Here is a 19,116-nt window from a genome sequence, read left to right as displayed (position 1 = left end):
CCCCCATATACACACATACACTGCCCCCCATATATACACACACTGCCCACCCATATATACACACATACACTGCCCCCCATATATACAGACACACACTGCCCACCCATATATACACACATACACTGCCCCATATATACAGACACACACTGCATACACTGCCCACCCATATATACACACACATACGCTGCCCCACCATATATACAGACACACACTGTCCCCATATATACACACTTCATACACTGCCCATCCATATATAGACACACACTCCCCCCCATATATACACACACTGCATATATAGACACACACTTCCCCCCCATATATACACACACTGCATACACAGCCCCCCCCCATATATACAGACACACACGGTCCCCCATATATACAGACACACACGGTCCCCCATATATACAGACACACACGGTCCCCCATATATACAGACACACACGGTCCCCCATATATACAGACACACACGGCCCCCCCATATATACAGACACATACTGCCCCCCATATATACACACACTGCATACACGGCCCCCCCATATATACAGACACATACTGCCCCCCATATATACACACACTGCATACACTGCCCCCATATATACATACACACACTGCCCCCATATGTACACACAATGCAAACACTGCCCACCCATATATACACACAGCCCACCCATATATGCACACACTGCCCTCAAACACATACACTACCCACCCATACACACACACATACACTGCCCACCTATATACACGCGCACACACTGTCCCCCCACACACATACACGGCCCACCAATATACGCACACACTGCCCCCACACACATACATGTCCCACCCATATATACACAAACACTGCCCCAACACACATACACTGCCCACCCATATACACACACACTCACTGCCCACCCATATATACACACACTGCACCCCCACACACATACACTGGCCACCCACACACACTGCCCCACATACACATACACTGCCCCCATACAGAAATTCACACACATTGCCCCACAAGCCCTACACATTCACACACTGCACCCCTCACACATTGCACCACTCACACACACCACTGCTCCTATGCCCTACTACAGCCTGATATCCCAGCAGACCCCAGGTAAGTTGTCAACCTGTTCTTAAACGGCTTGACTACTTACTTTAAAATAATTTTTAACATTTACTTAGTCCTTAAAGGACCACTATAGGCACCCAGACCACTTCAGCCCAATTAAGTGGTCTGGGTGCCAGGTCCCTCTAGTTTTAACCCTGCAGCTGAAAACATAGCAGTTTCAGAGAGGGTTAATCCAGCCTCTAGTGGCTGTCTCACTGACAGCCGCTAGAGGCACTTCTGCGATTCTCACTGTGAAAATCACAGTGAGAAGACGCTGGACGTCCATATGAAAGCATTGAGTAATGCTTTCCTATGGGCGGTTTGAATGCGCGCGCGGCCCTTCAGCCCAGAGGGTGGGGGCGGACCTAATTAGCTTATAGTGCCAGGAAAACAAGTTTGTTTTCCTGGCACTATAGTGCTCCTTTAATATTTTGTCTTCGAAGGGCCCTGGATTTAATTTTGTCCGGGGGCCCATAAAGCTGTCAGTCCATCCCTGACTCCACCTCTAACTTCCAGGCTGTTAGGCGACTTTTGGTCACCCAAATGACTCTAGACATCCTCATGCTATGCATGGGGATGTCCAGTGTCACCCAAACCCCCATACAATGCTTACCTATAGGGAAATCCTAATACAAGCGCGGCCATTGGCGTGCATGCGCATTAGGTCTCCCCTGCCGGCTGATGTCCCTTTAGAGCTTGTGGCCAACCTACTGCAAGACACTGTTTTGGTAAAATAATTCTGAGTCCTACAAGCATGAGTGCAAGATTATATAGAACTGTAACCAATATAAATAGTTTTGACATTTTATTTATTAAAAACCATGCACTTAGCACCTCCCGATTAGTATCGCTGAACAGGTGCCTGATCAGATGCTACAGCCGTTAAGGAGCACAAATGGGCCCATGCAGTATAGGATGCTGGGAGGAACTGACAGCGTGTCACTTTCTCCCAGGCATAGAGCTCATCGGCTGGAGGCAGAGAAGGCAGGAGAATGAAGACAGCAGTTACCAGCCCCAGCAGGAGCAAGGAGGACTCCAGCACAGCAGCACTTAAGCCAAGTCACCCTCCTGGGGATAAAAAGTAACCTTACAGGAGGGTGACTGCAAATAGAAACATTATGACCTGTGTATGTGTGTGTGTTTCTGTATCTGTCTGTCAAGGTGTGCGTGTGTACTTGTGTGTATCTGTGTCTGTGTATCACAATGCAATTTTCTTGGTTTCATGTCTCTATACATTCTTTAAGTATATCCGTACAACATTTAGTTAATAGACTAAGTAGTAAATATATAAGTAATAGTAATAGTAATATTATCTATGTGGGGTGACCCCATTCTGTCCCCTCCTCGTTTTCATTTTTGTTTAATTTTTGGCAGACTAGTTGCAGTATGTGCAGGTGTGTGTGTAACAGTGTGTGTTTACCTTTAATAATTTCTGAGAGCTCTACTTTCTTCTTGCTAGTCCTAGTCCTGTCCCCTCCCCTCACCCTCCTGCAGATGGCAGTGTTCAGCCTGAGGGGGTGGGGTCATGCACAGATCATACTCCACAGACTGAATGCAGTGATCCCAGAGTGCTGGTGTCAGCAGACACGGGAGGGAGGGAGGGATGGAGGGATGGATGGAGGTTTTAATAGGCAGGACTTGAACCCTCCAATTGATATATTTTAGGTTGTTGAAGCATTTAAACTACCGGTGTTCTTTGTGTAAATGTGATGCTTTTGACCAGGGCTGTACTGAGAAGAAAATTCGGCCTGGGCATTTTTTAATTACAGCGGCCCACTGAATAGTGGGCGGGGCCAGGTAGGTTGTGTTTTGTCATTACCAATGGCAAGCACGCCCCATCACAAAGTGAACATGTTGGTTCAATGCTCTTCCAGGGCAGACACTGCGCAGAGCTCTGCTGAAGAGCTCTAGCATGAGAAAAAGGCCCTGTGTTTGTTCTGCACAGTGCAAGCAAATGTAATAACATGTTTGCACTGTGTTTGCTAGAAAATTTGTCTCTGGTGTCCAGGAAACAAAATGCCAGGAAAGAGTATTGGGCAGTGTGTGTGTGAGGGGTGCAGTGTGTGTGTGAGGGTGCTATGGGCGTGTGAGGTTGCTGTGAGTGCTGGGGTGCAGTGTGTGTGTATGCGTGAGGATGCTATGAGTGCCAGGAGTACAGTGTGTGTGTGTGAGTGAGGGTGCTGGTGTGTGAATATGTTTGAGGGCTTGTGTGTTAGGTGGGGCGGATTATTATCTATATACAAATACTTTTTTTTAACCCCTTAAGGACCAAACTTCTGGAATAAAAGGGAATCATGACGTGTCACACACGTCATGTGTCCTTAAGGGGTTAAAAGCATTGATTATATCCCCCCTCCCTTCTTACCTTTAGCCTGAGAAGGGGGATCGTGCTGCCATCCCTGGTGCTAGTGGTCAGTGAACTCTAGCCTGTGGGGCTCGAGTTCACTCTCGCGAGACCCAGAGCGTTGTCATGGCAATGCTCTGAATCTCACAAGAGTAACCCGGCGGAGCTGCAAGATAGAGCTCCTCCGGGTTCCTCTCCTGTCTCCCTCCCTCTCTCCCCCACTGGCGCCGCAATACACTACATGTGGGCCGGTGAGGGAGATCTTTGCTTTCCCCACCGGCCCGTCGTGGAACACAGCGAGGCCGACACTTGGATAATGCTGGCCCTGCATAGACCAGCAGGGGAGATCCTGTGATCTCCCCTGTTGGCTTCGGCCCATGGCCACCGAGGCCAACCGGCATTTGCCTGGTGTGCCCACTGGCCAGTCCGGACCTGCTTTTGACCAAAGAGAATATGTCTGCCCTCAAGGAGAGATATCTGCCCACAAGGACCAAGAGTAAGCAGGATGATGCACTAAAGAGAGATATTAGTTTATAATGTATTCATTAAAAAATAATGCATAAAGTAGCTATATTAAAAATCTTTTATTTTCAATAATATTAAAAAAAAAGATATAACAGTTTGTGAGATTTAATACTAATTTGTTGCTAAATAAAAGTTATTGAAAAAGTCATATTTTTATGTCTTTCTACACCATGGATGTCAAACTCGCGGCCCACGGGCCTTATGCAGCCCACAATTAATATCTTTGCGGCCCAGCAAAGATATTCATTACTAAGGGGGCCTGGAGGCGGGCAGAGGCAGGCAGAGGTGGGCAGGCACAAGGAGTTGGGCAGAGGCGCGCAGAGGCGGGCAGAGGTGCGCAATGGTGACGTCTACATGCTCTGCCTTCAAGGGGTTTCAGCTCTGCCACAGGGTGTGGATGGGGCCATTGGAGGTATAGATGCAGGATTCCATATTCAGATACATAATGTGAGTGGAGTCAGAGTCTTGAGGTTAATATTTTGGTTTTGTTTTTTAAAAAAGGGGCTGGGGTTTAATATAGGGGGCTGGAGTTTAGTAGAGGGGGGACTATGGTTTAGTAGAGGGGGGCTGGGGTTTAGTAGAGGGGGGCTGGGGTTTAGTAGAGGGGAGGCTGGGGTTTAGTAGAAGAGGGGCTGGGGTTTAGTAGGGGGGATTGGGGTTAGGTAGAAGAGGAGCTGGGGTTTAGTAGGTTTTTTTTTTTAGTAGGGGGCTGGAGTTTAGTAGAGGGGGGTGTTGGGGTTTTGTAGAGGGGGGCTGAGGGTTAGTTAGAACACATGCATGGCACACTGTATTACATATATATTTTTTTTTTTTTAAATTTCAATAATAGCTTAAAGTTCCTCTAATGTTTTCATGGAAAGAATAATGGCATAAGACATTTGCTAGATTCACTTAAATTCCTTATTTTGATTTAATTTGTCTGGGAGCAACATATTCATTTTGGATGGATTCATTGCAAAATCATGTTCCATTTATTTACATAATATTATTTTTATATATAATTACAGTTAATATACTTTTACTGTATATGTTATACTGGTTTATTTTTAAGCTACATTAGAACAGTAGAAACATCTTCAGTTAATGGTCAAGATGATTAGTTAGTTATTGTAATATGAAAAAATACAAATTATGAACTATACTAGAAATAAAACAATTTGAAAACACAAACATGGATATTACACCACAATGTTAGTTATATAATATATGTAAATATGACATTCTTTTATTTTTGTGCTGCTTGAAATCTGTTCTGTATTCTGTCTCACAACTCAATACCATGTATATCAGTGCTAAAGACTAACTGTAAATCAAAAGTATTCAATGGGAAAATAATTCATGTCCATCTGGATGATCTCTTAATGTGGCTTTTTTGTCATTGAGCAGTTTTTTGAAACGATGGGTCCACAAATTTCCCCAGGTTGTGATAAAGGTGTGGTAGAAATACACATGGTTTTATAAAAGGCTCTTTAGCCATTTGGCTAGTTCTGAAGATGAAAAGAAAATCATATTTAGCAGTTACATTTTTCAGAGTATACAATTTTTTTTAAATTATGGCTTTCAAAATTCTGAATTGTGGTACCTTCAGTTGCAAATGGCAAAATGCATGCACAAATAACTGATCTGGAAAAATTCCCCAACCTTATAGTGACAGCTTGACTGTTTTTGTCACCATTTTGCAATTCAGAATTGAATTCTGCTAAAATTTTACGTAATACAGTCAGCTGTGTCTTATACAAAATAATACCATTGAGTAATTCTGGAAACATCACAATAAAAAGATTTGAAGGCCTTGTGGCGTATAACTGTCTGCAGAACCCTGAGATGGCATTATTTTCCCCTATTTTACACCACGGTTTATTTAATTATATTGTTTTAATAATGTCTGGTCCTGAAGAAGAACTGGTTAAGGTAACATAAGTCATAAGTGCCACTCTCTGGTATGTTACATAATGGTAATCATGAGACTCATCTAACATTAGGCATCTGTAGCGTACAACCCAACATGCAGAGTGAAAACTCACCAGAATAAACAGAGACAGAGAAAAGGTCCCTAAACCGGTCCTGAAAATGGCCGGATAACTGAATAAAATTCAAGGAACGTCAGCATAAGCCAAGGTCAAGGGAAGCAAGAAATACACCAATACAAGAGGCAAAAGCTGAGTCAGGGGAGCCAGAAATGCACAAGTACGAGAAATAAAGCTGAGTCAGAAGAGCCAGAAAATACAGTAGTCGAGAGCAAGCTGGGTCAAAACCAATATATACCGAATGGACAAAAGAACGCGCTATTGGCACACTAGTAACATTAGGAACTACAACAGGCACTGTGCCTTGTGAAAAATTTGCTTTTATATGTTTGGGGGCGTAGTTATCATAGCCCTGCCCCAAAATGTGAGTGTATGTTGCACTCTAGTGTTTTGAGCTCTAATGACATCATGACGCCGGTTTGCATTTGCCGTGTTTGAGACAGCAGGCAACGTGGTAGCGGCGTTCCGCCGGATCACAGAAACAGCTGACCGGACCGCCAAGGTAAGTACATGAGAGCTGACAGCATCTTAATCATATTTGTGTGGTTACAGATTTATGACGCACTGTGTATGCACGCCACAACTAATATATGTATGATGGATATACTTTTTGGAGTCTTGCTACTATTTTATACAGTATATTTAATATGCAAAATTCCTACTATGTTTTTTTTTTGTTAACCTATCTGTTGTAAATGTCCACTGTATTTGAAATCCACAAGAAAAATCACACAATATACTTACCGTGCTTTCATCTGTTCCATGAATCCGACAGTTTAATTTTCTATCTTAAGTCTGAAAGACACCTTTCCTTCATAGGGATCATGAATATTATCAGTAATGAAACCTTGTCCAACAATGCTGCACTCTACAACGTATTCAGTGTTCCTTGTTACATTGAGGAATTTCACTGCAACCAACGGATTTGTGTAGTTTGGCTAGAAAAATACATTCCACGGTTTTTGTTAATTCATTTGTTAAAAAATTAAATGTGAAGTTTAATCTGAAAAGTGATAGCATATGAAGTCAAGTACCTGAGCCTTCCTTCCATAGTATGGGAAGTACTGCAGACCAAACCTTCCATCATTCGGAAAAAATTCCACTGGGCCGAAATCTCCTTTCTGCAGTATCACATCAAGCAGAAAATGTATTCAAGCAATTTAAGCAACTACTACACCGAATTGCCAATATAACAAACATTTAGAAGGAAAGTAACAACCAAACCCATAGAGTCTGGTCTAAATTGTATGGCACACATACAATATAGATATTCTTATAAAGACTGAAAATAAAACATACTAACCTTAGCTGTGCAGTTCACGAAGGGAACTGAATGATTATGTGGGACGAAATTTATTATCTGACAACAAGAGAACAGGAATAAAAATAGAATGAATTACTGTTTTTTGTACTTGCAAATCTTCATATAGTTATGCTAGATTAGTAGCTTGTAGATTAGTGCCAGGCTTGATTACATCGATGACATAAACAAATAAGAAAATGAGATTATGCTTGCACAATTTTTTTCTAGTTTACCAATAACTGCACAATTTCAATAAAAGCAGTAATAGAATTAGCTGGTGTTTTTGTTGTTGTTGTCATTGAAAAGGTTATTTAGCAAGACGGTCACAAGGTAAATATAGAATGGAGAAGTAATTTAAACAGATTGCAGGTCAGGAGCCTGGATACAAGTCAAGGGCTTGTGAGCTGCACCACTGTAACCACCTAATAGGGAGCTCCAATAAAGGGGGTAACCCTTCAAAATATGCAGGAAATAGGAGAAAGTGGTGTATAGAATCCCACAAGGGGAAACTAACATCGGGAGAGCTCCACTAATATAAGAAATGAGGAAGGAGGGCCCTACCTTTAATCAATCTAAGGATAAAAAGGGATATGCAAGCAAAAAGTATAACTTGAAAAAAGGAAGATCTACTAAACGGTGCCCAGGGGATCCATTAACTGGAGTACTAAATTGCATCTAAGTTCCAGTTCCCCTAGTGGCTGACTGGTGGGAAGTTAGGGGAAACGAGGTTAGGGAGAGAGAAAAGACACAGGGTCCACAGAAAACAACGCAGATGAAAAGCCTAAAATAAAATGTAAAAAATCTCTCAATTCACCCTAAGAATTACCTCGACACCGTGGTCTTACCACTAGTGTCTACCTGAACCAACTCTCCCTACTAAAGTTATAAATAAATAAAAATCTAATAACTAGAGTGGTAACAAAAATTAAAAAGTGCTACCAAGCGCGTTTCGGCGTGTTTAAAACGCTGTCGTTAGTAGATCTCCCTTTTTTCAAACAATACTTTTTGTTAGCATATCCCTTTTTATCCTTAGATTGATTAAAGGTAGGGCTCCCCTTCCTCATTTCTTATACTAGTGGAACCATCCTGATGTTAGTTTCCCCTTGTGGAATTCTGTACATCACTTTCTCCTATTTCCCAAAAGGTAAACATAGCAATCACATGAATAACATTATGATGATAGAAGAAAAAGAGAAGTCTGAACCATCATGCATGTTAGTATCAATGTCATCGTAATCTGTTTATTGGGAAAATGTAGCTGATGACTTTAGGTATGGTGAGTTAACAGAAATCCCCCTACACACACATAGCCATGTATCTATGCATGTTGCGGAATTATGGAAATGTGCCAAAGGGCACTTCATGAGTTAAGGGCTGGCATGCGCCAGGTGGGCACCAACTTCCCTGGAGCTTCCCTTCTGGTCCAGAGAACAGGGATGAACGTGATGAGAGTCCCAGTATCACTTGGAGTCATCCAGGTCAGAGCCGGCAGACCCTGAGGCCAGCCATTGCTCCCTGTGGAACTAGGTGTTATTGTAGTGTTGGTGGTTGTCTGAAGACAACAAGATGGTTGTCTGAAGTCCCTCCATGGTACAGATGTTTTTGACTCTCTGAGTCCAATTGTGGATCATGAGGATCACTTGTTTCCAGAACAGGGGAATGAGACTTCAAAAAGGTGTGGAAATCTTTTTCAGAATGGTTGAATGAAAGGACATGACCACCAAATGAATGATTGATTGAATGAAAAGAAAAGACCATCAACATTTGGGATCCAACAATAGTGCAGTGAAAAGTAAGGCAAGCTCCTCTGGGGTGTTTTACCAGTGGGTGAGCATCTTCTAGCCTTCATGGAATCTAGTGCAGACTGAATTTGTGGGTGATTGTAAAACATTTCCTTCCTCAGGTTGTGCTGCCTCTCTTAGCCCCCTGATCCTGATATTGTGTCTCCTATCTTTGTTGTCAAGGTCTTCAAGTTGAGTGCTTAGGTCTACTAGTTGCTTTGACAGATATTGCATTGTAAAATCACTGGGATTAAGATTGGCTGCTTCAAGGGATGGGACATATCTAGGGAGGCGACAGAGGTGTGAAGGTCCTGGAGCACGGAGCAAAAGGCCTCCTTCACTTCATCCAGCATTACTTCCAGGTCCTCTTTGGGTAAGGAGGCAAATAGGGTGATCCAGTCCAGGGCTCAATTGTATGGGATTTGAGGTGGCGATGTGCTGTGTGTGTCTTCTGATGCTGTTGAGCCAGGTGAAGTAGGCGCAATTTTATGGGACTCGCACTGCGACTCGAGTATGGCAGGAGTCTGCAAACAGCTCATAATAAAGGCAGATCTAGGGTCTGTCTACGTGAGCACCCCATAAAAGGGATTAGGTACGCTGATGCAGCTGCTATTATGCTGTGGGTCATGAAGCAATGCACTCAAGTGACCATCTTCTTCCAAAATCAAGCCATGCCCCCTTAGCTGGTATTTTATGTTTTGTTCTTGTCTATCTTAAAGTTAGGTGCTCACTATATTTACATTGAGAAGAGTGTAATGAAATGTTTTGCGGAATGTAATTTACTATCTTTTATATTATTGCTGAAGAATGTCACTGAATTAATCTTTCAAACAGCTGAATAGGCCACCAAGCTAAAGTGCCTAAATTGGGCTTCTGTCCAAACTAAAAAAAGCTAAGAAACAGTGGATTAGTGAACTTCCTTGGTCTGTGCTTGATATGAAGTATTGAATATAGATTTAGCTCATCATATACAGGACCGGCGCCACCATTAGGCGAACTAGGCATTCGCCCTGGTGGGCTGCCTGCCCCTGTCTGGGTCCGCAGCACTGGGTGAGCGGTTCTCAAGCCACCCTCCACCAGCGCCGATCCTCAAGGTGCCCAAAGATGGGTGTGCTGAGAGGATCCCTGTCGTGGGAGGTGGCCACCTCAGGTGCCCCCGAAACAATGCGCTAGGTAAGGCTGAGCAGGCACCTGCTTACCTTAATGGCAGGTGCCTGCTCTGCCAACAAATCCCAGTGTCCGGGGGAGAGGGGGGCGGAGAATGAAGGCGGCAACGGAGACTTCTTTCAGTTCAGTCTCTCACTCCTCAAGCTCCCTCTGTTATGCCGGGAGCCGGAGTATGATGTCATTCCGGCCCCAGCATATTAAACAGCACACTGGAGGAGTGAGGAGCTGCCCCACACTGAACCCAAGGGAGGTGAGTGTTTGAGTGTCTGCCTGTGTGTGTATCAGTGAGTGTGTGAGTGTTCTACTGTCAGTGTGTGTGTGTGTCTGTCAGTGAGTGTCTGCCTGTATGTGTGTCTGTCAGTGAGTGTGTATCTGTCATTGAGTGAGTGTATGCGTGTCAGTAAGTGTCTGTTTGTGTGTGTGTCTGTCTGTCTGTCTGTCAGTAATTGAGTGAGTGAATATCTGTCAGTGAGTGAGTGGATGTCTGTCAGTTAGTGTGTTTGAGTGTGTGCCTGTCAGTGAGTGAGTGTAGGTCTATCAGTGAGTGAGTGTCTGTCTGTCAGTAAGTCTCTGTCTGTGTGTGTGTTTGTCTGTCAGTAAGTGTCTGTGTGTGTGTGTGTGTGTCTGTCAGTGAGTGAGTGTATCTTGGTCAGTGAGTTTCTGTGTGTGTGTGACAGTGAGTGTGTGTGTCAGTGAGTGTGTGTGTGTCAGTGAGTGTTTGTGTGTCAGTGAGTGAGTGACATGAGGGGGGCGGCAAAATGGATCTTTGCCTAGGGCAGCAGAAATCCTTGCACCAGCCATGATCATATAATATATGATGCCTGTAACTTAAAGTGACACACCAGAACACCTAAAGTAATTCAGCTGCCGGAAGTGCTTTATGTGTGAAGAGTGTGCCTTTTTTATTTCATTTTAGAAAAAGTGCAGATTTCATTATAAGTTTCTCATTTCTATTTTAACCTTGTTACAGCCCTGGCTGTCAATAAGACGATAGGTCCTGTTACTTCCTGGTAGATTGGCTCAGTGGAGCTAACGTCAAGAGGTAGCAATTGCAAAGACTTCCCATTGAGCTGCACGGGGAAGTCTGTCATTGGACAACCACAGAAAGTCTGGGCGGGGTTAGAAGAGGAGGGCTTGCAAAGGCATCAAACAAGAGAACTGCGGGTTTTGCTTACTGTTTACTAGATATACTCATATTAAAGATATTCATATATGCATTATTCAATTTTTAATGTGGGTATATCTAATAAGCAGTGATTTTTTATTTTTTTTATTTGAGCAGTAGAGTGTCCCATTTAGCATGAGTAGATTCACCATTTCCTATTTATTAAATATACAATTTTTTAAAATCATTATTATTAATATTATAATCTTAAAATAGAAAGCTTACCCGATTAACTTTTATGAAAACACATGGCTGTCCCGAAGCATATCCGAATGATGAATCGTATTCATGAGAGCATTTTCCAAGCATAGCAGTAGTAAACTGGCAAGCATATTTAGTGCGCCCTGCGCCCGTCAGGAGTTCCTCTACATTAGTTACGTTTGTGCAGTTTTTGTTCATCATTTCTTCTTGTGTTTTAACTTTGTACACTGGAATTTCATCAAAGAAAAGTGAACCGCAAACATACAATTTGTTTTTGTAAAGATCAGTGTCCTTTTTCTTTCATGTCCTTTTTATTTATTTTTTTACTAATAAATGTTATTATTATTGCTGAATTCTTACTGATTCTTTGCAATTGCACTTAAATTGCTGATAAGTACCAACTGACAGTTATTATTTAGTTATTTAAACACCAGCCTGACACTCAGTCCTAGTAAAGTTTGGTGATTATAGCTGTGGATTAATTGCAACATGTAGGCAGATAAATGGGTATTAAATCATAAGCATTAAATCGTAAGCTCATTTAGGCAGGGGCCTCTTCACCTTTTGTTTCTAATGAAATTGTTTTGTTTGTTGTTGTACATCCCCATTGTAAAATTTGTAAAGCAGTATGGGTTTTGTTCATGCTTTAAAAATGCCAATAATAATAATAATACTTCCAATTATTTTATTCTAAATGCTATTTGGAAAAATGTATCATCTTTTTTTTTTACATTCTAAATTAGGCTATTTTCAATGACAAAACAAAAAGAAAAAACAATCTGCTTGGATTATACAGAAAGGAAAGCCATAACTAGGATATCTCTTCTACCCAACTTATTGGGAGTAGGAATCCTCTTGTGTCATCACATATGAAAGGCTTATAATAAAAAAAAAAAAAAACATTAAAAGGACACTATAGTCATCAGAACATCTACAGCTTAATGCAGTTCTGGTGAGTATAATAGCTTCAGGCATTTTCATGTAAACACTGCCTTTTCAGAGAAAAGGCAGTGTTTACATTGCCTCTAGGGACACCAAGTGGCCACTCCTTAGATGGCCATTGGTGGGGCTTCTGGCTCAGGGCTGGACAGTAAGCAGCCCTGCCGTTCAGCGTCCCCACACTCTGAATGGAGACGCTGAATTTTCCTCATAGAGATGCATTGATTCAATGCTTCTCTATGAGGAGGTCCTGATTGGCCAAAACGTCATTTTTCCCTGCCCCGTGCCAATTTTAGCCAGTCCAATGCTTTCTCTATGGGAAATGGGGATTCTCATGACTAAGAGTGCTCTGGATAAAAATTGAAGTAATCTTTTTTTATTTTTATTTTTTGGGGTGGGGTGGGGAGTGGCATGTCTGTCACTGATAGGGTTAAAGAAATACTCCAGATTCAAAATTTGATATTGGTTTGGAGTGTGCAACAAAAAAGAAATTGTGGTGTTTTAGCATTCAGGATCATAACAGTAGATCTACATGTGCTCTTACCTGAGAGGAAGTCGCACAGGCTGGTTACAGTTGAATTGTATGAACTATTTTCAGTCACATTATAAATTACTTGAAACTCATCATCCACATAAATATTTGGCCGCATCGTAACACCTGTAAAAATCATAAGCACAATTACCATTGCTATCTCTCTGCAGTTATATAATAATTTTTTTTTTTTATGTAATACAAAAAATGGATAAATACGCATCCAAACATTGGTTAAAAATGTTCAACAGTTGTTTATAATAGTAGGGAAACCCTTAACATGCATTGACGATTTGCAGAGAATTTAGAACCTTGGACCCAAGAAGAGGACTTATATGCTAATGACGTACATGGCAATAATACAATATTATTAAAATGGCACTTAGACCATCTGGGGACTTCACATTATTTGCAAAGAACCCCTGACTATGACGTCTTCCAGCCAAAGGTGAGTTCCAACAATCAATAAGATTATTTGATAATGTTTTGGGGGGTGGGGAGGATGGGTGACAGTCCCACTTTAAATTGATTCTGCTACAGAAAACACTACTTTGCAAACACACACTTTTCTTGCTTACAGATAATATCTTTCAGTTGCTATTGAATAATTCTGACAATAAGAAGAGCATGACATGAAAACCTATGTAATAGAAAAGTTATCAATATCAGTTTGGAGGAGCTGAACTTAAATATTTATTTGAAAATATATTTGACTTCTATCACACAGCATACAATGACTAGCATGTAAGCTCATTGAGCAGGACTCTCTACCCCTCTGTTCCTGTGCGTCCATTTGTCTGGTTACAATTACGTGTCTGTTAGTCCACCCATTGTACAGCGCTACGGAATTTGCTGGCGCTATATAAATAATAAAATAATAATAATAATAATGTCGTTTTTATATTTGTTGAGATAAACATAGATATTCCTATATTAAGGGGACATTGATACCGATTACAGTAGACATGTTTATAGGTATCTAAATCTATATATTACACTTTGAAATATGCTCTTGTTCTCTTGTTATATTATGTGAATTATTACACCTAATGAGTAATTGGTCAGTGTAACCTGTCAATATAGTCATTACATGACTTTACTTTACATTAACTTTCCATTTGATCCATTGAGATAAACCAATTATTTTATTTAGCTAGAGGAAAAATTCTAAGGTGGTAAATTCATATTTTATCTTGAAAAGCAAAGAACTAAAATCATATACAGAGAATAATTCATATTAATATGTAACTGAAGAAATTATATAATCTATATCCGAAAAATTGAATTCAACAGCCAGGTACAATGTATAGTGATACCTATTCTTACATGGGTAACTAGCAGTATAATGCATTATTATTAGAACTTGGTATTTTGTATTCTGGAAATACTACTATTGCTATGAGGTCATCTTTATAATAGGGATCTGCATTCTGTGTTCCACCATCCGAGGGGAACAGTTTGACAGTTTAAGGCAATTGTTTTATAATGACAATAGTGCCATATTGCATGTATTTGAATTAGGGGTTCAGATGCCTATATTTCCAGTTAATCTCTGAATATTCAATTTATGATTATGCAGGAGTATCTTTGAAACGCGCACTCTATCAATGATGGCTAACCTTTGGCACTCCTGCTGTGGTGGGCTATATTTCAATATGGATGGCAAACTACCCCAGGTACTGCTGTCTGGCACACACGGAGTGCCAAGGATTAGTACCTACTAGGAATGGGAATTTCCTAAATTCTTTGTTGTAAGTTTTGAAAAAACAAAACAGACAACATTTTTTAGAATTAAAAAATATTTTCACGAAGGAGATCTAATCTCTTCTTCAATTCTGTTGTCACTGTACTTTTGCCAAACCTTTTTTTCCGCCGAACCATAAGCAGTGATTTGAGTCAAGATTTGAAGCACTTAGAATGTCACATGCCCTTTGTGATAGGCAGTTCCAATCATGTTCTATTCCTATAGTAAACAATAGTTCTTTCAGAAGGTGAACTTTATTTTATAATCTCGTGGCCTCTGCAATGTGTACATAGCTTGGAATAAAAGGCTCCAACTGGTCTTTGTATTGACCTTGAATATAGTTTAACATGGTGTTTATGTAAGTTTTTTTTCGTAAAGAGCAATATTGAACAGCTCGGATTCTTCTGAACCCTAATGATCCAAACTCAATCTGCAAAATATTGCTTGTAAGTTTTAAAATAATGGAAAATAATAGCAGAGAGTATTAACATACAGGATAACACTTTCTTAAAAAATCCACAGTCATCTTAAATACTGGAATCTCTATTGAACCCAAAGTACAAACAGCCTCTTTAATTTTACCCCAAGAACAGAATACTGGGAGTTAAAGAAACTCTCTAGGCACCATAACCACTACAGCTTGCTGTAGTGTTTACAGTGCCACTGGTGCCTGATACCCTCCCAACCCACTTGTAACGAGTCAAATCATTTTTTCGAGTGGCTTGATTTCATACCTGGGGTCCACTCCCTTTCTCTGCTACCATAGCTGAAGAAACATAAATTCCTCAGCAAGGATTTCTGTTAGCTCTTCTGAGCTAAGCCTTGCAATGTGGTGGTTACCTTGTTGGCTGAGAGCAATCAGCTTTCTGAAACGGTTTTACTCCTTCCATTTGGGGGCCCTATGGCTCTCTATGGAGCGACAGTGGTTGTGGTACCTGGACTGTTCAGATATCTGCGGGGAGGGGTGGGGTTATATAGTGTTTTCTGAATGGATGAAAAAATGTCTGATTACATAGTGGGTATGAGTATTTTGTTTGCCATCTGGAATAATAGTTTTTCTCTGTTTAAGGAAACCTGCAGACTACTACAATATACACCCATATAAACCTACGGACAATAATGAATTCCCCCATTTAGTTAGCTGTCAAAACTCAGGACAATGTGAAACAAACAGGGAAACGTATATTCATTAAGAGATAAATTACATTAATTTTAAAATTTGTCTGAACTGAAACTCTCTATACCCGACTAGTTATTTTCAAACACCCTTCATTCAGTTGAACCAGTTCTTCTAATACCCATCTGGGAAAATGTACCCACAACTTTAAACTCCCTAATCCTAACTTATTTTAATGCAACCAACAACCGTCCTAAACCTTTAATTATCGTAATAATCTCTATTTCTCCCTAAATCCTACATCTATCATACCAGCATTTTTTTTTAATAGCAGAGAATAGCACGTTGGTTCTAAATTAGTTGCAATTCAGCACAGCTATTTAAAATTGAAACACAAAATGAAGCCCTGCACCCAAACTCCCACTACTCCTGGGCGGCAGTAATGACTACAGTACAGATCAGCCCAAATATCTATTTAAAATTGGCTTGCATTGATGCATTGATACATATTGGAAAACAGCAAGGAACTGTTCAGCTCAACACGGTTTCAGTTTAACTAATGAATAAAGTAAGGAATTTTCCAAATTAAAGAGAAATGAGCCAAATTAAAGTTATTGAGTGAACAGACCCCTTAATATTGGATACCATTTTCTCATGCCCTGGATCCATGGCAATCTGCTCTGCATGTCCAGACAAGTAACAAAATAACATTTCCTTATTCTTACATCCTTATTAAATACGTGCCCTTTCCATGCTGCATCGGAGAGCCACAAAGAAAAGTGTTTTGTTGCAATATTCTAACAAACCCATAGATAAATGAAACAGGTTTTGTTAATGCTTAAACTCTTTAATATTAAAGAAACATTTACCTGGCGCCTTTAATCGATCCTGGTAATCCGGATGATATGGATCCAAAGTTTTCATCAGGGAAAATATAGAGAGTGCGAAAAGTCCAATCATAATGCAGTAGAAGGCAGCATAGTAAAGACTAATGTATACTGTGAGGAACAAACATTTGCACAGGTTTTAGTTGTATGTCTGAAGCATTACATTAAATATGTATTTTAACTGTCATGTGCTTTAAACTCCACATAAATCTTGACTTTATGTTTTATATTAGAGCCTTCTAGATTTGTGAAGAGATATAATGGAAACTGAGTAGAATACCAATGGAAAGTGAAGATACTACATAACATAGGTCAGGGGTCCAGGCATATGGCTCCACTTCTCCTAATCCACCCTATTGTATCCCACCTCAGAAACCAGATTGAGCTGTGTGTTGGACCCTGTGAGCTGAAACATTGCAAGTTACAACAGCAGGTTGGCTATGCAGACTAGACTGTATAAATGTGGTGCAGATCTATAAACTGTGTGACACCCACCCTGTTTGAATTTTTTGCCGTACTCTACTACCAATGGCAAGTCGTTTTTGCTATGGAACTATTGTCTGTACCAGCACAAAATTTGTTGCCCTTCACAGATTGCTTTTGTATGAATTAAATTGAAGATATGGATACCCCTCACCCCTGACTTTGGGTTTTCCAATCTCCAACTTTGCTTTACGGTATATTATAAATATACAGCTTTATGTATCAGTATACATGGGAAGTTAGAGGCAGAAAATCATGCTCAGTAATCGATGTGTGCATACAACTGAAAAAAATGTTTTTTTTTAACCTTGGGGGAGATTTATCCACAGAGTCGCCAACACTTTTAGGTGTAATTTTCGGCAAATATTTGGAGAAATTTATAACATTTTTATTTTTTATTTTTATGTATTGCTTCTTTTGAGCCTTAACCATCATTTTTTTTATATATGCCATTTTTGTTAATTCCAGGTTTGTCCTGAGAAATCTGTCTAATTTTGTCCATTGTTGAGCCATTAACAAGTAGTGCAAGGTTTTGCTTTACTTATTAGATTCCATTTTGACTGTAAATGGAAACACTCTGCAGTTCTAGAAATGCTATGGCCTTTTATACTTATCAAAAGCAATTAATGATAAATATTAACCTACCCCACATTTCAAGGGTTCTTCCCATTAGCTCCCCCGTGTCAGAGTTCCACATAAAACGTGAAAAGTTCTCCATGCGTTGGCTGCAAGTCTTCTTCTCATTGAACGTTGCCATTTTCCAAAACTAAGATGGAATCCTTTCTACAGCAAAAAATCCAAGACTCAAGAAGCAGCCTCGTATTGCATTGTATCATCTGTTATATAGCATCGGTTGAAGGTTGTTTAGATGACATTGAATTCTTCCATCAAATCAGAAGAAATATTCTTCACACATTAGCATAATTATCTCTCTTTAAAGTATTGCTGATAGCATGAAGCAAAGAATTTGTGGATATCATATGCCCTTCCATTTTCCCCTACTTCGCTTGTCTTACGCATTTTCTACGCTTGGTATGTTGTATGTTCTCTCTGATTACTTTATTTGTTTTGATAAGGGAGAAACAGTACAGTTACTAATTGAAATGTCTGATGACAATTTTTCAAACAGGCAGGGTAGAGGAAAAACACCAAATCTTTTAACTGACAAATCATCAAGTTCATTGATTATTGAAGGGCCTTTACATTGGTTTTATTGCAATAGTATTGTGCAAAGATTACGAAAGGTGGAAGATTTCAATTTCATAGAAGAAGGCACATAGGTTGTTTTTTAAAAAGTGAAGAAAAATACAAAATACCCACCAAAACAGTGCTTTTTTTACAACGTAAAAGATAGCAATATTTTAAAACCATGCACATTGGAACATAGGATACACAGAAAAGTAAACAGAAAGAGTATAACTATAAAGTTGCGCTGAAGGTATAATAGCTGATGTTGCTCGTAGCTCTACAAGCAAGAATATCTATTATGTTTTTGGTGCAACTTTATATTTTTTCTGTTTTTAATATGAACTTATTGAATGACTGAATAAATCATGGCAAACAACAGTAGGCAATCTATATATATATATATATATAAATCCATGATGTCAATAAGATATTTAACTGACAATACAATCCCTTCATACGGCACACCGTATGACAACTGCTACCTCTGTTTATAAAAAGTTAATGACAATGATAATAATGATATTGAATTCTGTGAAAATTATGATTCCTCTATTCTGGAGACAGACTGACTTGCCCACTTTGTGACTTTGGTTTTACCATAATGGAAG

General features: G+C 40.1%; 1 protein-coding gene across 1 annotated transcript; it reads right to left on the bottom strand.

The window, feature by feature from the left end:
* Positions 1-4,746: 4,746 nt before the first annotated feature.
* Positions 4,747-18,130, bottom strand: ATP4B (ATPase H+/K+ transporting subunit beta). The gene is made up of 8 exons (XM_063459629.1): positions 17,966-18,130; positions 16,820-16,948; positions 13,102-13,215; positions 11,643-11,845; positions 7,305-7,361; positions 7,036-7,122; positions 6,746-6,939; positions 4,747-5,461 (listed from the first exon to the last, which is right to left on the bottom strand). The coding sequence occupies exons 1-7, from the start codon at positions 18,075-18,077 to the stop codon at positions 6,778-6,780; spliced, it is 864 nt and encodes a 287-aa protein (XP_063315699.1). The 5' UTR covers positions 18,078-18,130; the 3' UTR covers positions 4,747-5,461; positions 6,746-6,777.
* Between the last annotated feature and the right edge of the window lie 986 nt (positions 18,131-19,116).

This window comes from Pelobates fuscus, chromosome 1, assembly GCF_036172605.1.
Source record: "Pelobates fuscus isolate aPelFus1 chromosome 1, aPelFus1.pri, whole genome shotgun sequence".
NCBI classification, from domain to species: Eukaryota; Metazoa; Chordata; class Amphibia; order Anura; family Pelobatidae; genus Pelobates; species Pelobates fuscus.
This window is presented reverse-complemented; position numbering and strand designations above follow the sequence as displayed.

Coding starts and splice junctions, on each gene's coding strand:
- ATP4B (XM_063459629.1), bottom strand. CDS start 18,077: ATGGCAACGTTCAATGAGAAGAAGACTTGCAGCCAACGCATGGAGAAC. Junction 7,362..11,642: donor TTTTCATAAAAGTTAATCGG/GTAAGCTTTCTA, acceptor TCTTGTTGTCAG/ATAATAAATTTCGTCCCACA. Junction 6,940..7,035: donor ACTATGGAAGGAAGGCTCAG/GTACTTGACTTC, acceptor GTATTTTTCTAG/CCAAACTACACAAATCCGTT.